The sequence below is a fragment of the Neovison vison genome, chromosome 9 (genome assembly GCF_020171115.1).
Source record: "Neovison vison isolate M4711 chromosome 9, ASM_NN_V1, whole genome shotgun sequence".
NCBI lineage: Eukaryota > Metazoa > Chordata > Mammalia > Carnivora > Mustelidae > Neogale > Neogale vison.
In genome coordinates this window covers 26,451,026-26,472,373 of record NC_058099.1, presented here as the reverse complement: position 1 = coordinate 26,472,373, position 21,348 = coordinate 26,451,026, and the positions used below count along the sequence as shown (strand labels likewise).

Here is a 21,348-nt window from a genome sequence, read left to right as displayed (position 1 = left end):
TGTCCTCCTCCATCATCAGGATTTGATAATAACTGAGGCTAATATATATCACAGTGAGCTCATTTCATAAATACCTTTTTGGAACTTGTCTTAATGATGGAACTTCTTTTAATGGTACATCATGTATATGTTTTAGAACAGTGTTTATAGGGAGGAACTGATAGGTCTGAGAGTTCCCAGGTGGGAAACAAGGCATGTTAGAAATAAGGCTACTGTGGCAAGGAAGAGGAAATCTGGTGTGAATTGAAGCAGGAGAGGTGGGCAGTGGGAAGATCATGCAGGGTTTTATAGATTATGTAAGGTCATGTTAACAGGTCATGTTAAAGATTCTCAGTTTTAATCCAAGGACCAGTGGAAAGCCATTGAAGACCAACTATTAAGCAGGAAGAGTGATGCTATCATATTCTAGCTGCAGTATACAGAACTGATTATTGGGGGAAAGAATGGATCACAAGCTAGTTAAGTTTTACAGGAGTATAAGTTCAGATATGATACTGACTTGTACTAAGATACTAGTAATGATTATAGAACTGTTTAGGAGGTAAAGTCCTCAGGACTTGGTGATTACACATAGAGCACAAATGAAAGGAGAGGGTGTAATGATGGTGGCCTGGGTTTCTGATTTTGCGGTTAGTATCGCCATTTGCAGAGAAGAACACTAGAGAAGGGCTCAGATTTAGTAGGAGACATTATGAGATTCTGAGTTTTGAAATGCTTGTGAGATATCCAAGTGGAGATTCCAAGTAAGCAGTTGGATGAAAACAGTCTGGAGCTCAGAGGAGAGGCTCTGTATCTAATGGTGCACTGATTGTGCACAGCTTACATTACATTCCTTGGAGCTTTTGGCTTTGTGCTTCCTCCTCAACTTCTTTAGCATTACTGTGTCTCCATTATAAAAACTATTAATTGTGGAGGCCCGAAAGGGATAAACTGGGGTAGAAAACTCAAAAGGATTATGGTATCTTTTAATTTTCTGTCTCTTTCTTTAAGTTTCTGAATATAGATATCCTCCCTGGCATGTTCCCTGCCATATTTAGAAAAACTTTAACAAAATTATGTTGGATTTGATACCTATTCAGTTAGCCTCCTGTTGCATACCTCTTATATTAGGTACACATTATCCCCATATATACTTCTTCTCTAAGTCCTTCCACTACAGAAACTTCAGCCTCTTAGCACATACACAAGCTGGGGTTAAGTTTCAGAACTCAGTTCATGGAATCTTAATCCTTTAGTTTTTTTAAGTTTTGTAAGTTTTATAGTTTATAAGTTTTTGGTTTTATAGTTCTATAAGTTTGGGTACTTAAATATTTGGGTTACTTGTAATTTGTTTTCCAGTTCTGCTCAGCTCCAAGTTCCTTAGTTCTTTCTGTCTTCATGTCATTTTCACCTGTAGTCTAGCTAGTCCCTGTTCTTCTGAGGGCCAGAATGGTTGAAGCCCTGGTCCCCTTGATAATTTATTTCTCATCCCTTCCTGAAGAACTTCCACTACAGGAGAATATTAAGTGTGAATTCTTAATTAGTCTTTTGCAATTGCTCATTCTCTCCAGATTAAAGGGCAAGTGGCTTCAGAGGTTCTGGAGCCCTTCAGCAATCTGTCCTTGTAAACTTTCAGGATACCTCCCTTTTTTCTTCTTAGAAAAGCTTACAGTAGAGGTAGCACTTTATCTGTATTAGCTACCAAGGTCACATTGGTTGCTTTGGGTTCTGACTTGTAGTCATCTGGATGATTGCTTCTTCTGCAGCCATGTTCTTTCTTTCTTTCTTTCTTAAGATTTTATTTGTTTATATGAGATTGAGAGCACATGAGAGAGTGAGCTCAAGATGGGGGCAGAGGGAGAGGGAGAAGCAGACTCCCTGCAGAGCAAGGAGCCCCCATATGGGGCTCAGTCCCAGGAGCTGGAGATCACGTCCTGAGCCGAAGGAAGACACTTAACTCACTGAGCCACCCAGGTGTCCCACTACAGCCATGTTTTCTAATATATTTGGTAGCTGCTAAAATACAGGTCACCATAAATGCTGAGGCTCCAAAGCCCTCTACAGCTGTCTTGTCTATTTGTGTAGCATCTCAGTGGTTTATATTATAGCAAAGGCTCCAAAGTGCTTCCTATCTAGAGATTGAAGTAACACCCCCACCCTGAGAATCTCAGACTTCAGTCTTTGTTACTTTGGCAGTAAGGTAAGCTGTCTTTCTTAGGATGTGGGCCCTTTATGTAGGTGTTCTGTGGTAGACCCTCAGTCTGTACTAGAACTCTTAGTGAAGTGCAAAATGTGAGTGATAAAGCAGTTTCTCTTCAAAGAATGAGAAGATGTTCCCCTGAACATCTCCCACCAGTTTCCTTCCCCACCAGTTTCTGGGGGAGTATGGTATATTTAACCCACTGAGCCACCCAGGTGCCCCGATAATGGTATTTTTAAAGCCTTAGGTAATTCCTATGGAATACCATTACCCCAAAAGCTTTACTACACAGATCATAGGGTTTCTTTCCAGAAATATTGCTATTAACACTTCATGGGCCAATACAGATTAAGAAAGATGATTTTTCATTTTCTGGTAACTGCAGAATTTTGAGTGAATTAAAGGGGAATAGTCTTTACCATTCGATTTTTAAAATAGTCTTTACCATAAGATTAACTGTAATCTCAGGGTGTTATAGTTTGGAAGTATGGAGCAATACCGTACACGAAGGAGCCTGGTGATTCTTTAAGTTTGTATAAGCTGTCTTCAGGGCAGCTTTGTTTTTGTCAGATACCAGCCTTGATATGGACGTTTAAGTTTTTTCCAACCAAAACTAATGAGCAGTATAAGTTTTACAGGAGAGAAGAGTGGCTTTCTCTTATGGTATTAGTGGGATCCCAAAGGGAAAGTTGCTTATGCATTGGAGTTTTGTTTATTTTTGAGAGGTGGTAATATTATAATATTTTCCCATATAATAATACGGAGAGATAATATTTACATAAAGAAAAACTGAGAAATTAGTGAAATTCTGGTAAAGGAATTTGGTTGTAACATTTTAGCTTATATTCAAAAACAGCTATTGTAATTCCAGGAATCTAGCATATGGTAAACATCTATAGAAATTCTGGTATTCTGAGAAAAAATTAAGAAAGCTGTTATTAATTAAGCATATCTATATAGGATCTTTGCCTTGATCCCAGTCTTAGAAATATATGGACTATTTGGATGGACTTTTTTGTCCAGGATGGTAGCTTTGTGTCCCATTTGGTTATTGGGCACTGGAAATGTGACTCATTTGAATTAAGATGTACTGTAAGTATAAAATGCACATCAAATTTTAAAGACCTAGTACTAAAAAGGAAGGAAAAATGGAATTTGGTAATTGTTAAATTTTGACTACATGTTGGGATAATATTTTGGATCAGTTGGGTTAAGTAAAATACTCAAATTAACTTTACCTGTTTTACTTTTTTGATGTGGCTACTGTTTGGCCCTCACTATATGCCTGTTGAATGTTGCATTGATAAAGGCTGTATTCTTTCCTCTAACATTACTGTGAGAACAGAGTCTAATGACTTTCAGTAAGTGGGTAACTTTTTTTTTAAAGATTTTATTTATTTGAGAGAGAGAACGAGAACGAGTGGTGGGAGGGGCAGAGGGAGAAGCTGACTCCTCCTGTGATCATGACCTGAACTGAAGGCAGATGCTTAACCAACTAAGCCACCGGGGCATCCCCAGTAAGTAGGTAATTCTCAGAAGTATAAAGAATTTAGCTTGAAAACTTAATAAACCTTAGAGCGTTTAGATGTTTTTAACTCTACCCAGTGAATAGTAGGAAACTTTAAAGTGGTAGGAGGTTTCTCATTAAAATGTTTGGACTTAGAGGTTACCTAGCTGAGACAAATAGGCTTTAGCTATCTCCAAACAATTTTTGCTACAGAAATCCCAAAAAATGAAAGTGGAAAGCTGTTTTTTACTAGGGAGGTTTTTGGGGTTTTTTTGGTTTTGTTTTGTTTTGTTTTCGTTCTGAACTAGTTCTGCCTTTTTTACATACCAATGCTCTACAGTTTCTTTGTGAAATTTCCTTCAATGTTTATTGTATTCACATATATTCTGGTGATTGAAATTTAGTTATTGAGTTGAATTCATTGGGCCTAACTCTATGGGATAAAATCTCTACTAGAAGACTCTTCTTTTTTACCTTAAAGTTCACAAGTATGCTTAGTACTGGACAGAGTTTAACCTCAAGCAGTGATTTTCTATTATGGGAATTTTGACCATTTTATATGTCACAAAATGTCTAGCAAACAAAAAATTTAAAAGACTATATAATTTATTGTCTGGCTATTTCATATGATGAGCAAATTGGTTAGACTTAGAGACAGTATTCTAAAGAGGTAAACAGCATGGATTTTGGAGGTAGGCTGAACATAATTTATACCTTCCTAGCAGTTTCTACCATTTTCTCACCTGTACCATACGGATGTGGCCCTGCCATTAGGAGGGATAAAAAGGGAGGCAGGTATAGTCCATTTACCAAGAAGAGCCCAGTCTCTTTTTTTCTTTTTTAAAGATTTATTTATTTATTTTAGAGGGAGAGAGCAAGCAATGAGAGCAAGAATCGGGAGCAGAGGGAAAGGGGGAGAGAGAATCCCAGACTCATACTGAGCCCAACCTGGGGCTCGATTTCATGACCCCAAGATCATAACCTGAGCTGAAATCTAGTCAGATGCTCAACTGACTGAGCCACCTTGTGTCCCAGAAAGAGCCCAGTCTTGACTGAAGCTTACTCTACACAGTCCAGTGATTGTGCAGAACCACTTTTACTCTTCCATGTGTTTTTAAATTTATATAGAACCTACCTTGGATGAATAACTGAAAGACTCTTAAGTCATCTGTCCTCTGTTTCTGCATCTCTGTACTACCATTCTTGCCCCTAGAACTGTGCCCACTCCTGCCCCAAGTCTCAGCTTCATTTTGCCCCTCTGCTAGTTGTTTTGTGTTCAAATCTTGGTGCACCTGTTTCTGCGAAGAACACCAACAGGATAAACAGCTAACTCTTGATGTTGATCTGTCATAACATAATTTCATTGTATTGTATCAAAATACCACCAGCAGGGGCACCTGGGTGGCTCAGTGGGTTAAAGCCTCTGCCTTTGGCTTAGGTCATGATCTCAGGGTCCTGGGATCGAGCTCCACATTGGGCTCTCTGCTCGGCAGGGAGCCTGCTTCCTCCTTTCTCTCTGGCTGCCTCTCTGTCTACTTGTGATCTCTGTCTGTCAAATAAAAAATAAAAAATAAAACAATAAAATACCACCAGCAGTGAGGATGGGAAGAAATAATAAAGGTAAGTGAATACAGCAGAGAGCCCTAGGCAGCCTCAGGGATGATGTTGATATCTCCTTATCTCCAGGGATTCTTGTGAGAATTAAATGAGAACTGTTGTGATTACTTTTAAATTTTTACTACTCTAATGCCTTGTGAATACTTATTAAAATATTATCCCTTTATCAGTTTATTTTTGGAGCTCTTTACATATAGCCCTTTATTGATATTGGATTATATTTTGAGAAGAACTTATCATAAAGTCTTATAGGACATTATTAAAATATTTATACTTGCAAGTATTTAGAGAAACAAGGCTTGGGCTTATGAGAAAATTATAAAGTGAAAGTACTTGCATTTGATTTTTACTGAGAGTACAAGTACCTTGTATGGATTTTGCTATTACTACTCATGAAGAGTTACTGAACAACTAGACTTATGCTGTCCAGTATGACAGTACTTGTCCCACGTGGCTATAAAAAGTGAAAATAATTAAAGTTAAAAACAGTAAACTCAGTTCCTCATTTCTGTCTACATTTCAAGAGCTCATTAGTTTCATATAGCTATTGATTGCCAATTTGGACAGTCTATATAGGATATGTCCATCATAGCAGAATATCTTATTGTACAGCACTGAACGAGAGAGTATGAGAAGATTAAATAACCAAGGGTTTTATTTAAATAGGAAGCACTATCAAAAAGTATGAGGTATTTGCTACTAAAATTACTTTTATGGTTTTATAGCATCTGTTAACTATTGCAGTGAATATTATAATTTTAGCTAGAAATTTTTAAAATTAAATTTATTTATTTTCAGAAAAACAATATTCATTATTTTTTAACCACACCCAGTGCTCCATGCAATCCGTGCCCTCTATAATACCCACCACCTGGTACCCCAACCTCCCACCCCCTGCCACTTCAAACCCTTCAGATTGTTTTTCAGAGTCCATAGTCTCTCATGATTCACCTCCCCTTCCAATTTACCCCAACTCTCTTCTCCTCTCTAACACCCCTTGTCCTCCATGATATTTGTTATGCTCCACAAATAAGTGAAACCATATGATAGTTGACTCTCTCTGCTTCACTTATTTCACTCAGCATAATCTCTTCCAGTCCTGTCCATGTTGCTACAAAAGTTGGGTATTCATCCTTTCTGATGGAGGCATAATACTCCATAGTGTATATGGACCACATCTTCCTTATCCATTCGTCCGTTGAAGGGCATCTTGGTTCTTTCCACAGTTTGGCGACCGTGGCCATTGCTGCTGTAAACATTGGGGTACAGATGGCCCTTCTTTTCACGGCATCTGTATCTTTAGGGTAAATACCCAGGAGTGCAATTGCAGGCTCATAGGGTAGTTCTATTTTTAATTTCTTGAAGAATCTCCACACTGTTCTCCAAAGAGGCTGCATCAGCTTGCATTCCCACCAACAGTGGAAGAGGGGTCCCCTTTCTCCACATCCTCTCCAACACATGTTGTTTCCTGTCTTGTTAATTTTGGGCATTCTAACTGGTGTAAGGTGATATCTCAATGTGGTTTTAATTTGAATCTCCCTGAGGGCTAGTGATGATGAACATTTTTTCATGTGTCTGATAGCCATTTGTATGTCTTGATTGGAGAAGTGTCTGCTCATATCTTCTGCCCGTTTTTTTATATGTTTGCCTGTTTCGTGTGTGTTGAGTTTGAGGAGTTCATTATAGATCCTGGATATCAACCTTTTGTCTGTACTGTCATTTGCAAATATCTTCTCCCATTCCGTGGGTTGCCTCTTTGTTTTCTTGACTGTTTCCTTTGCTGTGCAGAAGCTTTTGATTCTGATGAAGTCCCAAAAGTTTATTTTCGCTTTTGTTTCCTTTGCCTTTGGAGACGTATCTTGAAAGAAGTTGCTGTGGCTGATATCGAAGAGATTACTGCCTATGTTCTCCTCTAGGATTCTGATGCAGCCTTCCCGTTGAGATCAGGAACAAGGCAAGGATGCCCACTTTCACCACTCTTGTTCAACATAGTATTAGAAGTCCTAGCAACAGCATTCAGACAACAAAGAGAAATAAAAGGTATCCAAATTGGCAATGAAAAAGTCAAACTCTCTCTATTCGCAGATGACATGATTCTTTATATGGAAAACCCAAAAGAATCCACCCCCAAACTACTAGAACTCATACAGCAATTCAGCAACGTGGCAGGATACAAAGTCAATATGCAGAAATCAGTGGCTTTCTTATACACTAACAATGAAAATACAGAAAGGGAAATTAGAGAATCGATTCCATTTACTATAGCACCAAGAACCATAAGATACCTGGGAATAAACCTAACCAAAGAGGTAAAGGATCTGTACTTGAGGAACTACAGAACACTCATGAAAGAAATTGAAGAAGACACAAAAAGATGGAAGACCATTCCATGCTCTTGGATCGGAAGAATAAACATTGTTAAAATGTCTATACTGCCTAGAGCAACATATACTTTTAATGCCATTCCGATCAAAATTCCACTGGTATTCTTCAAAGAGCTGGAGCAAATAATCAAAAATTTGTGTGGAATCAGAAGAGACCCCGAATTGCTAAGGAAATGTTGAAAAACAAAAATAAAACGGAGGGTATCATGTTACCTGATTTCAAGCTTTATTACAAAGCTGTGATCACCAAGACAGCATGGTACTGGCATAAAAACAGACACATAGACCAGTGGAACAGAGTAGAGAGCCCAGATATGGAACCTCAACTCTATGGTCAATTAATCTTCGACAAAACAGGAAAAAATATACAGTGGAAAAAAGACAGTCTCTTCAATAAATGGTGCTGGGAAAACTGGACAGCTGTAAGTAGAAGAATGAAACTCGACCATTCTCTTACACCGTACACAAAGATAAACTCAAAATGGATACAAATTTTTTTTATCTACTTTCGTGTTTCTAAAATGTTTTTTGTTTTTATAAATAAAGTGTCAACTTTTAGTGCCTCTTTGTTTTTCTTCCTCATATCCTATTAGAAAACTCCATTTGTTTTGCAGCATTTAAGGATTTGATTTTATTCCTTGGCCCTGGCCCCATGACCTAAAATAATACTATTGGTATTAAATAATACTGATCATCTTCAATATGAATGGTATGGTGGTGATCAAATTGTACACTAGGAATAAGAGGTTTGTAAAATAGCACAAATACATATCTCATCTTTTGTAATTATAGGCCTTTGGCAATTTATCTCCTCTTATATAATGTATGGTTTATTTAGAAAGTTGTTATGGGTTGATAATTCTCTTATTTAAAATATCATGATGCTAAGTGTTTTTCTTGTTTTAATCCTAGGAAGCTCTTCAAAGGATCATTTCAACCCTGGCAAATAAAAATGATGAAATTCAGAACTTTATTGATACACTAAATCAAACACTAAAGGGAGTTCAGGTATTAATCTTTTTAAAAATGTTTCAGTACTGTGTCACAATGAATGATTGTTGGGTCAGATCAAAAGTATAAATATATCAACTCTAGATTATAAATTAAAGGAGGTGAGAGTAAGGTTTTTATTTTACTTATTTCTTTATTTAAATGCATGTGTTTTGGGACGCCTGGGTGGCGCAGTTGGTTAAACGACTGCCTCCGGCTCAGGGCGTGATCCTGGAGTCCCGGGATCGAGTCCCACATCAGGCTCCCAGCTCCATGGGGAGTCTGCTTCTCCCTCTGACCTTCTCCTCGCTCATGCTTTCTCTCACTGTCTCTCTCTCTCAAATAAATAAAATAAAATCTTAAAAAAAAAAATTAAATGCATGTGTTTTGAGCATGCGCACAGGTGGAGGGGAGGGACAGAAGGAGAGGGAAAAGCAGACTCCTGGGTGAGAGGGGAGTCTGATGTGGGGCTTGATCTCAGGACCCTGGGGTCATGACCTGAGTTGAAGGCAGATGCTTAACCAACTGAGCCACCCAGGCACGTGCCCGGAGAGTAAGGTTTTTAAATGGTAGATAAATAAAAATGTTTTCCTTCCTTTTTTTGTATTATCAATGGAAAGAAATAGTAAGGAAAGAAGAAAACTTTGCAATAGTAGTTGGTAGGGAATATTGTAGTGCTCACGTTTCACCCTTTCCATTATAGATTTGTCTTTTGCAATTTTAATTAAGAGCAAATTATATTTTTTCAGAGTACTGGGAAGCTAACTATTTCTTTTATAATAAATAGTGGAAGGAAAATGTGGATGGTAAGAAGTTTGCGTATAGAACTGGAAGAAAGTAAAAATAAAAATAAAAAAATAAAAGTGCTAATAGGAAGAGGAATACTTAAGGAAATGGTCCCAGCTTTGGACAGATAATCGATACTGTATATAATCAAATGTTGATGAATATGCCTTACTGAATTTAGTGGTCATTTTTTGGTAAAATAAACAGAAGATTTATAGGACACTTGTAGACAGTAAGTCCTTTCCTATGGTTTTTGTTTGAACCTAGGTTATTGCCTGTATCTTGGCCTGGTAAACCTTATAGTCCTTGTATTTCCTTTACTTCTGAATTTGTAATAATTGAAGTTAGTTGATTAAGATCTTCACCAGTTAACTGTCTTTCCCAAACTATGTTACTGGAAAATTTGGTGAACCCAGGAGTCCACTTTCTTTAAATAAGCAAAGCTAGTTGTGTTAAGGCTCCTAATCTATATATAAGGGAATCATCACATTTGACATCTGGAAAAATAGACCATGAGCTAGCCTAAACTATTCCTCTGATTAATAAATTATTAGTACTCTACCTTAGAATCCAGAAAAAAAAATAGAGGGGGCATTTAACTACAGTCTTGTCACTGGAGTTGGGAGCATAAGAGGTAGTAGGCAAGAGACTGTGAGGATGTACCAATTGGTTATTGAGGGTTAGTCCATTCTCTTTTTACAGATGAGTAAACTAGATGAGTAAACTGAGGTCCAGGAATTTAAGTGGCTTGTCCAAGGTCACACTGGTACTCAGTAGTTAATGCAAGATTTGACTTAGGTCCTTTGCCTACCAGACTGCACGTTTCTGTTGCCGCAGCTTGTTCTTTATCACTGTAAATCAATTAGTAAAATGATTTATACCACTTTTGGTAAGACTCCAGTGACATGAGTCTGGCTTCTGTAAAAATTATAAGCAAAAGTTTGGTTTATGTTATTGCAGTAGGTTGTACATATTAGTTTTCTTAACCAGTGCCCAATTCTCTTTATTGAATGATTCATCTAAGTTGAAAAATGCCTAACATAGTTTCTTCTGTCTCATAATTGCTGCAAGTGTGGATATTGCTTATCTAGAGGTTTCACAGATATTTTAAGTTATTGTTGAAGTAGCAGCATCGTGCTTAATTGAGGCAGTAAGGAACTGGGAAGTCAGCAGGCTTGAAATGCTTTATTGGTTCTACCTCTAATCACTAGTTGTGTGGCTTTGGGCAAGTCACTTTTCTGTATTTTAATTCCTGAAATTTAGTAGTTTGACTACAAATTCTAGTCAGTAGATGACTTCTGAGGTTCCTTAGAGCACTCAAATTCAGTGCTTGATAAATCTCTTAGGTCCGGTAAGGAATTGCTTGGTCTTTTAAGTTATGTATATCTTAAATAAACACACTGCTTCAGACAACCTAAAAGATTTTAAGATTTCACAAAATTAGCACGTATTGTTCTTCAGTTATGGAATCAAAATCTTGATTATTTTATTAAAATGCATTATGATGATTCTGATGCACAAGAAAGGTTGAGAACTACTGGCTTAGGGTCTGCCTTGGAACCTGAAGGTCTAGACAAGTTGGCAACCTTTAAACAACCTTTCACATTGTCCTGCAGAAACAGTGTCTAAAAGGTAAAAAGAATATGGGCCAGTCTATAAAAAGCTGCTTAACTCAACATAATGGAGATAGTGCTGTCGGCATTAGCAGCCAGCTTCTAGGATTTACCTGTTTTTAAAGCCTATGTCACATACTAGAATTTTGTTGTTTATATTATTTTAGCCTGGGGTAGTTTATACTGTGAATATATTCTCTCCTTTGATAAGCACATCTTTTAGTTTTCTAATGTTTGACAGCTCCAGTATAATCATTGTTTTGTTTATTAAACAGGAAAATTCTTCTAACGTACTTTCAGAATTAGATGAAGAATTTGATAGTTTATATTCTATTTTGGATGAGGTGAAAGAAAGTATGATTAACAGTATCAAACAGGAACAAGCTCGTAAATCACAAGAGTTACAGGTGAGTTCATACAACATATTTAAATATGAATAATTTTAGTCTATTTAATACTTGATTTACTGACAGGAAAAAAATCAGTGAATTTCTGTGAATAACTACTTTTATCTTATAGAAAATGATTATTAACTTTGTTTTGGTTATATATATCTTGGTTTTTTTTTTTAAGATTTTATTTATTTATTTGACAGACATCACACATAGGCAGAGAGTCAGGCAGAGAGAGAGGGGGAAGCAGGCTCCCCACTGAGCAGAGAGCCCAATGTGGGGCTCGATCCCAGGACCCTAAGATCATGACCTGAGCCAAATGCAGAGGCTTAACCCACTGAGCCACCCAGGTGCTCCAGTCTTGTTTTTTCTTAATTGTGGTAAAAACCCAAGATTTACCCTTGTAACCTTTTTTTTTTTTAAGATTTTATTTGCTTATTTGTCAGAGCGCAATAGCAGGGGCAGTGCAGGCAGAGAGAGAGAAGCAGGCTCCCTGCTGGGCAGGGAGCCTGATGCAGGACTCAGTCCTAGGACCCTGGGATCATGACCTGAGCCAGAAGGCAGACGCTTAAACAGCTGAGCCATACAGGCGTCCCTTGTAATCATTTTTATTTTTTAAATTTTATTTATTTATTTATTTAAAGATTTTGTTTATTTGACAGAGAGAGAGACAGTGAGAAAGAACACAAGCAGGGGGAGTGGGAGAGGGAGAGGGAGAAGCAGGCTTTCTGCGGAGCAGCAAGCCTGATGCGGGGCTCGATCCCAGGACCTGGGATCATGACCTGAGCTGAAGAAGGATGCTTAAATGACTGAGTCACCCAGGCGTTTCCCCCCTTGTAATCATTTTTAAATGTACAGTTCAGTAGTGGGTTAACTCTGTTGGCATTGTTGTTTAACATATCTCTAGAACTTTTTATCTTTTAAAACTGAAATTATCCCCATTGAACAATAACTTCCTATTTCCCCCATACCCCACTACCTGGCAAACCACCAGTGTGTTTCCATGATTTTGATTATTCCAAATACCTCATAGAGGTGCAATTATTCAGTATCGTGGCTCAGGTCATTATCTCAGGGTCCTGGGATTGAGCCCTATTTCAGGCTTTCCACTCAGCAGTGAGTCTGCTTCTCTCTCTCCGTAATCTCTCTTACTTTTGCTCTTTCTCAAATAAATAAATAAAATCTTAAAAAAAAATAAACGACGATGTGACCTATAACATTATGTCCGTTTTAGGTGTACAGTGTAATAATTTAGTTTTTATACATATTGCAAAATGACCACCAGAGTATCTAGTTGAATCCATCACCATGCATAGTTATACACTTTTTTCTGTGATGAGAACTTTGAAGATCTTTTTTTTCTGAGACTGTTCACAAATTACTGCTTTTAATTATATGTCATATATTTTTTTATCAGTTTCAGACAGAAAATTTAGTGATTCATCAGTTGCAGATAACACCCAGTGCTAGTTACATCAGGTACCCTCCTTAATGCCCATCACTGATTATCCCTTTCCCCCACTCACTTCCCCTTCAGCAATTCTCAGTTTGTTTCCTATAGTTAAGAGTCCCTTATGATTTGTCTTCTCTCGATTTTCATCTTACTATATTTTTCCTTCCTTCCCCATGTTCATCTGTTTTGTTTCTTAAATTCCACATATGAGTGAAATCACATGGTATTTGTCTTTGACTGACATTTCACTCAGCATAATACCCTCTGGTTCCATCCACATCATTACAGATGGCAAGGTTTCATTGTTTTTGATGACTGAGTAGTATTCCACATGTTCTTTATCCACTCCTCTGTTGATGGACATCTGGGATTTTTCCATAGTTTGACTATTGTGGACATTTCTGCTGCAAGCCTTTGGGTGCATGTTGCCCCTTCAGATCACTACATTTGTCACTTTGGGGTAAATACCTTGTAGTGCAATTGCTGGGTCATAGAGTAGTTCTATTTTTAACTTTTTGAGGAACCTCCGTACTGTTTTCCAGAGTGACTGCACCAGTTTGCTTTCCTACCAACAGCATCAGAGCTTTCTCCACATCCTCACCATCTTTTGTTTGCTGAGTTGTTAATCTTAGCCATTCTGAGTGGTATGAGGTGGTATCTCATTGTGGTTTTGATTTGCCTTTCTCTGATGCTAATTGGTTTTCTGTTCATGTCTACTGCCCATTTCTTGACTGGATTATTTGTTAGGTGGGTGTGGAGTTTGATAAGTTAAGTTCTACTTTCTTAGCAGTGTTTAAATACACAGTACTGTAGGGGCACCTGGCTGGCTCATTTGTAGAGCATTCGACTCTTGATCTTTGGGTCATGAGTTCAAGCCCCACAGTGGGCCTAGAGATTACTTTCAAAAAATATACAATGTAGTATTAATTCTTTTCACCATGCTGTACATTATACACCCAGGACTTATTTTATAACTGGGAATTAGTACTTTTGGACCAACATCACCTATTCATCCATGTTTTAAATTTTTTTGGTAGTAGCCATCTTAATGGGTGTGAGATGATACTCTTTGAAAGTGGTAACTGCAAGGATGTTAGGACCATTTTCTCTTCCTGTTTGAACACTTGAGATCTTCATTTTTTCCATTGATTCCATTGTTTTTGTTTTCTTCTCTTTTTTTAAAAATCTTACATCTGGTTGCCCTTTATAACTCTTAATACTTGCCTCTCAATGCCACAAAAATTTTGGCAATTTTTTTTTTATAGGAATAGTGATCGAGGGGAGATGAAGAGATAGGCTATAAAGTAAGACTGAGTTGTTGAATTGTAAGCTTAGTGAAATAACTTCATTGTTGTGTTATGATTCAAAGGAAAAGGGAGGATGATACCAGCCTAATGGTAATTCAAACCATAAGGCTTTATTGGGATAGTTTAAAAACCAAATATTAAAAGGATTCACAAATTGGCTACCAGTGCCATTTTCTTCTTTAGTTGGAGACAATAGAACATCTCTGTTCTTCTTTTGGGTTTACAAACTTGATAGCATGTTGTTTTCATTAAAATTTTATCAGTTACTCTAAATAACTGACAAGTTATTGGTCTTTAAATTGTATTCCTTTGTACCCTTTTTTTAAACTTTCCCTCTTGACTTGAAAGCAAATTCATAGCATTTTCTTTCCTTTTTTTTTTTTTTTTTAGTATAAAGATTTTATTTGAGAGAGAGAGAGTGCACCAGCAGGGGGAGGTACAAAGGACGAGGGAGAAGCACACTCCTCACTGAGCAGGGAGCCAGGATATGGAGCTCATTCCAGGACCCTGAGATCATAACCCGAGCCAAAGGCAAATGCTTAACCAACTGAGCCACTCAGGTGCACCTGTAGTCTTTTCTTAGAATAAGATATTTTATCTTAAATTTTGACCTCAGATTGGGTTCTTTCCCTTTAATAGTTTCTTGAGATATATTCCTTATTCTTTTTGTTATTTTTTATTTTAATACTGCATTCACTTAGTGTCCCCTAGTGATCCTGTGTAGACCATTATTTTTTTTAAAATATTTTATTTATTTATTTGTCAGAGAGAGAGAGAGAGACAGTGCACAAGCAGGCAGAGGCAGAGAGAGAAGCAGTCTCCCCACCGAGGAGCTCGATGTGGGACTCGATCCCAGGACCCTGGGATCATGACCTGAGCTGAAGGCAGTGGCTTAACCAACTGAGCCACCCAGGCGTCCCTGTGTAGACCATTATTAGCTACCATTATTAGCTACCATCTCAGTGATTTTGCTCAAACTTTTCGTAAAGCTCTTATACAAATGGAATATTTCAAATGATGGTTTGCTAATTATTCTTTGGAACTTGTAAGAATTTTACTTATAGGAATTTTTACTTATTTACTTACAGTATTTTTACGAAGATACTATACTTTACTTAATTTACTTATAGTATTTTTAGGAAATTGTGGTTAGGTTCTTAGAATAACACATGAAAACCTATTGTTCACCAAGATAGGGCAAAACAGTTCTCCTTTTCCAAAGGAAAAATATGACACATCCAGAAACCAATAAAATGAGCCATAGTTTATCCTTAGTGCCAATCTTAAGGGGTACCTAAGTAGACTGGAATATGGAATAGATAGTAATAAATAGCTATTAATATTCTGAAGAAGAATCTTGGGTACATTAAGAAAACTTAGAAATAGATCTGTTTCTTCGTTTAAAGGTATCACTAACAATATTTCTGCACGACTGGCTTAGTTTTAGATCACAGATGATAGAGAGTGACAGAGGTATGTGAAATTAATACATCACAGTGGCAGGGCACATCACTGCAACAGTTACGTCTTTTGTTCTTCTTTATTCTTTTTGAAATCTTAGCATTTGCATTTGTGATTCCTTATGTTATCCAATTTTGGAAACTATAAATTAGCATTTATGGCAGTATGTATTACTTGAGTAACATGATAAATGGACTACTAAAATTGTGCTCAACTGCACGTACCTTTAACTTGATTCATAAACTTTAGTTTTATTTGTTAAATATCATCAAGAAACCTAGTCTTCATTTATAGAGGATGTTTTCTGCAGATGGACTCTTTTGATAATTTAAATTGTTTATAGTTAAAAAAATAGTTGATAGATTTCTGACAGCCCTGATTGAGAAAAATGTTTAATTTGACCTGAACTGTTTATGATTGCTTTATTTTGTGTTGTGTTTTTTAAGGTATGAGTTTATCTATAGCTGAATGCAATTAAACGGTTTTGAACAAATTATGGAAAGATGTTAAGTACAATATATTAAGATAGTTAAATTTGTTACATATATGACTAGTGAATATGTTACTTTAATAGCTCTCTAAAATATTTTTGTTCAGTTTTTTCTATTATTGTAAGTTCATTTAAAAAATATATATTTAAGGTTCTAATGAAAATAGGAAATTTTATTTTAAAGATTTATTACTGTTTTTTAGAGTCAGCTCAGTCAATGTAATAATGCCTTGGAGAACTCAGAAGAACTATTAGAATTTGCAACACGGTCATTAGATATAAAGGAACCTGAAGAATTTTCAAAGGTATTAAAACATAAGCCAAAAAATCTAAACTAACCACTTAAATAGGAGAGCCTTGTTTTAAAAAACGATGTTTTCCCTTTCAATTTTGGATTTATTAAGTCATCTCTAATTCTAAAGTCTTTTATTTCTTAAGTAAAATGCTACCTATTCATTTATTCCAAAGTGGACACCTGGATGTGTCTTCAGGGTAATGAACAAATTATTTAATTTCTCTTTAATGCTCTGTTTGGATGGATCAAGTTATTTTCCTTTTCAATTATATCCTTATTAGCCATTTATTTTAAGGGTACTTGTGTATTTTATTTGAGTCATACCTTTGTTATAAATATTTCATGACTAAGGAAAGGAGATTAATACTGCTATTAACATTCTTAAAAATCTAGTTTTGTATTCCTTTCTTTCTCTGAGCTGATTGGGAAAACATCACTTGATGCGTATGAGCACTGTAACCTAGTGATATTGGCTATTAAATGTATTAAATGTTCCACTGTTTGGTGTAATTTTTTTTAATGTTTTATCAAAATATGAAAATGTAGGTTCTTATTTGGAGGGTATGTTTGGTATGAAGTATAAACAGTAGAATAATAAGTCTGCTAATGTTTTAAGCTAGAACCTAGTGTTTAAGAGATTCTGAATTCTAGATTCTAATTTTTATTGTAACTAGGGTCATTTTTAAATGATTACCACATTATCAAATCAAATCTCCTTTTGATGTAGAATATATTTAAAAATGGTGTGAGAAAAGTGGCAACTTGAGCTATATAATTAGGAAAATACATACTGTAGTAATCTTAGCAAGTAAGTATTTGAGTTTGATACTACTTTCTTGGTCTTTGTGGACTATGTAGTGAACTTTTTTAGTGTTAGAAAGATGGCTTCATAATCCATTTGTGTCTACCTCGTACTTTAATTTCATGATTTTTCTATGAACTTGAAGGTAGAAGAATCTTCCTTGAGAAGATAACATTTGGTGGCTTACATCCCTGCATTCTGAAAATGAATTTTAAAAATGATTTCCTTTTAATTAAATGAATCAAAACAAAAGTTCTTTTGCTATAAATCTGCAAACTAATTAATCCTTGAATTTAGAGGTCGATTGTAAGTAGGTTCATCTTTGCATTTGGTAGGACTTGCTATATAAAGGAATTTTGAAGAAATTGTATCATACTTTAAATACTTTAGAATATAGATACGTCACCTATTCAGAGGACATTATGGGATAACCTCAGATATCTGGAACATAGCCAAAAAAATACAGAAAGCAAAAAATATCTGTATCAAAATGAGTGTCATAAAATTCATGGGCAGTTCCTCAGAATCTAGTGACAATTATATAGAGAGTGCTACTAAAGTTTTAGTTTTATCTTCAGTTTCCTTGTTGTTCAGAGTCCCCTTTAAGTAGAGTGGGCCAGCTGCTAATGACAGGCATAATCGTAGCAGCAAGAATTAACAGCCGAGAGCCTGAAAGTGAGGAAGAAGAAGACAGGAAAACCATAAAACTTAGACAGACGTATTTGAAAACAGCTTGAACCCAGTTGCATTTAAGTAGGGATTGAAGCTCGGAAAAACTGTGATCAAGTTTGTTTCTCCCAAGTTTCCCTTTCCACTCTTTTCAGAGAGTGACTCTCCCCTTCCTCTCAAAGGCTACTGTTTTCTCTTTCCTTTGTCCTTTCCAACTTTGTTAAAACTTTTCCCCAGCTGGTTGTAAATTTGAAAGGGTCTGATAAATTCCATTGTGGTTTAAACATTTTCTTAATGTTCTGTGTTGCTTATTTTATATTTTTGGTTTTCTAGCCTTTTGAAGTACTTCTTAATAGCTTAAGCCATTTGGAAATGTGGTGAAATAAATTATTTGTCCGTGTTTCCCACCTAGAAATTGGAGTTTATTGTTTAAGAGAAATGCTTAACTGGGAGTTGTTTGCAATTATTTTCTTAGTATATCTAAATTGTATCCAAAGAATGGTTTGATTCCAAGTCAAAACCAGGTTGCCCTTTGTCAGGTGCATAGACCTGCCTCAAAGACCTAATAGCTGACAGAATAGGAAAGATGACTTTGAAGATTAATTATTGGAATTTGAAGAATAATCATCTAGTATATTGTTAGATTTTTGGAAAAAGAAATTATTTTAAGGTGTAGTGTTTATGAATATCCCATATTAAAGTGATTAAATCAGATTATTATTATTTTTTTTTTGTTTTGTTTTTTTTAAAGATTTTATTTATTTATTTGAGAGAGAGAGAGAGCACGAGCAAGGAGAAGGTCAGAGAGCGAAGCAGATTCCCCATGGAGCTGGGAGCCCGATGCGGGACTCGATCCCGGGACTCCAGGATCACGCCCTGAGCCGAAGGCAGTCGTCCAACCGACTGAGCCACCCAGGCGTCCCAAATCAGATTATTATTAATAGTTCATGGGCACAAGAAAGTCATAGGCTAAAATCCAGTCCACAAGTCTTTTTAGACTTCATTATCTTCAAAAACAGTACTTTAAATACTGATATTTGAATGATCACATTGCAGTACCTCAGTCTGAGAATTGAATATGAAGCTATGCTGTTTACCAGCATTAGACAATCTGAAAATGAATGAGTAAAAATGGGAAAGGATTTTGGAACGTGCTTTCACTGATTTTTTAAAAAAATTTGGTATTACAGATTGGTTTTATTATCACTATTTTTTTTAATCATTAGAAGTTTGGTTGATAGTAAATATATGAAGAAGGATCACCAGCAAATGCAATTTGGATCATTTGCTTTATTTCTGGATGGACAAGTGGCCAAACCTGGCTTCTCTGCTAATAGCTGGCCTGTAGAGCATTGCTTGGATCCTTTGACAGAATTAATATTTCCATTCTCCCACCCCTGAATTTAGAATTTGAATTCTACTTGTAAAAAGAGCTGAGTCTGTGGAGCAGTTTCCAAGTCACTAAGCATCCACTTCCTCACTATCCTGCCACACATAACCCAATTGTCAGATTAGAAGGGAGTGAATGGGGGCGCCTGGGTGGCTCAGTGGGTTAAAGCCTCTGCCTTCGGCTCAGGTCATGATCCCAGGGTCCTGAAATCGAGCCCCACATTGGGCTCTCTGCTCAGTGGGGAGCCTGTTTCCCCCTCTTTCTCTCTGCCTGCCTCTCTGCCTACTTATGATCTCTGTCAAATAACTAAATAAAAAAAAATCTTTAAAAAAAAAAAAAGGGAGTGAATGGTTATCTGTACATGGAGCCTTTGGTGGAATAAAAAATACAGAGTAGGGTAAAAGGGGGAATGGTGTCTTCTACACTTGATCACAGATAAAAAGGGAGAATGGATTTTCTGTATTTTTCCACTTCAGACTCCCAGTAACTCTTCATTGGCATATTGTCCAGTCAGTGTCAGCCCCTGACCACTGGGAGGAGCAGATGAGTGGGGTAGAAGCAGCTCACAATGTTTTCAAGGGAAGTACTGGCAGATGTGCTTTCTGTGGGTTGAAGTCAGGAATGCTGAGAGAGGAGAGGACCTTCACTGAAAGCATGCATGTTTCAGCTACGAAGGCAATTTAAAAACAAATGTAAATATTTGTTAAGAATAGCCCAGACTAATTTTTCACCTTTATTTCATTTGTGGGTGTTCATGTCGTATAGAAATACAGTTTTCTATTATGAAAATGTGCTTAGTAATAGAACAGATGTATGCAGTGCTATATTCAAAGTTTATTTCAAGTAATTTACTGTAGCTTTATGAAGACTAAAATGATATTTTTGGAAAGTAGTTCTTTTTATAAACAGATAAATATATAGAATATATAAAATTTTTAACATATGGAATCAACTGCTTTGCAGTGTTTTTGCTTTGTTTATTTAAAGCTGGTATTTTTTGCCAAAAGGAAAGTAGCATTTTAAAAAAAATTTTTATTTGTTTTAAGATTTTGTTTATTTATTTGACAGATAGAGATCACAAGTAGGCAGAGAGGCAGGCAGAGAGAGAGGAGGAAGCAGGCTCCCTGCTGTGCAGAGAGCCCATTATGGGGCTCGATCCCAGGACTCTCGAACCATGAACTGAGCCGAGGGCAGAGGCTTTAACCCACCGAGCCACCCAGGTGCCCCGGAGAGTAGCATTTTGAAACTCTCTTTTTTACTTTCTCTGACTGAGTCCCTTTCATTTCCCAAGTCATTCCTTAATATGGTATCTTGGGGATGAGGTAGGAGTCTCAATTATGTATTGTAAAAAATAATGGGAAAGTATCATATGTTTGCCCCATAGTCCTTTTCAGTTTGTCTCAAGGAAACATTATAAAAATTTCTGTCCCAAATCTAGTAGGAAAATCCGAAGTATAAAACAATGTGAACATACAGACAAGACTTGGAAAGTTTCTCAGTGCTATGTGACTTACAGAGTGTTAGTAGGAACGCTATTGGGCTTAACTGCAAGTCAAAATAAAGATGAATCCTGTCAAGCAAATGCCAATTTTGAAATCTAGTTTTTGCTTGATTTATCATTTTGGCAATGTGAGTATATTTTTCTCTGTTGTTATTCAGAAACCTTTATAGTTGGCCCTTAAACAACATGAGGATTATGAGCACTGACCCCCACGTAGTTTAAAATCCATGTATGACTTTTGACAAACCCAAAACATAACTACTCATAGCCTACTATTGATGAGAAGACTTGCTTATAACATAGTTGGTTAACACATATTTTGTGTTATATGTATTATATGCTGCATTCTTAAAGTAGAGCTAGAAAAAAGAAAATATTATTAAGAAAATCATAAGGAAAAGAAAATACATTTACAGCACTGTAACGTAAAAATCCTGTATATAAGTGGACCCAAGCAGTTCAAACCTGTGTTGTTCAAAGGTTAACTGTATTATTTTTGTTGCTTTTTATTA

The 21,348-nt window shown here is 36.4% G+C and overlaps 1 protein-coding gene across 4 annotated transcripts in view; it reads left to right on the top strand.

Annotated features, from left to right (window-relative positions):
- FSD1L (fibronectin type III and SPRY domain containing 1 like) overlaps window positions 1-21,348 on the top strand; it is a 66,827-nt gene that overhangs the window by 10,331 nt on the left and 35,148 nt on the right. For all 4 annotated transcript variants that reach the window (XM_044265214.1, XM_044265216.1, XM_044265215.1 and 1 more), the window contains exons 2-4: window positions 8,600-8,695; window positions 11,352-11,483; window positions 16,383-16,484. In XM_044265214.1, coding sequence (XP_044121149.1) covers window positions 8,600-8,695; window positions 11,352-11,483; window positions 16,383-16,484 — 330 coding nt within the window. The remainder of the gene's footprint in view (window positions 1-8,599; window positions 8,696-11,351; window positions 11,484-16,382; window positions 16,485-21,348) is intronic.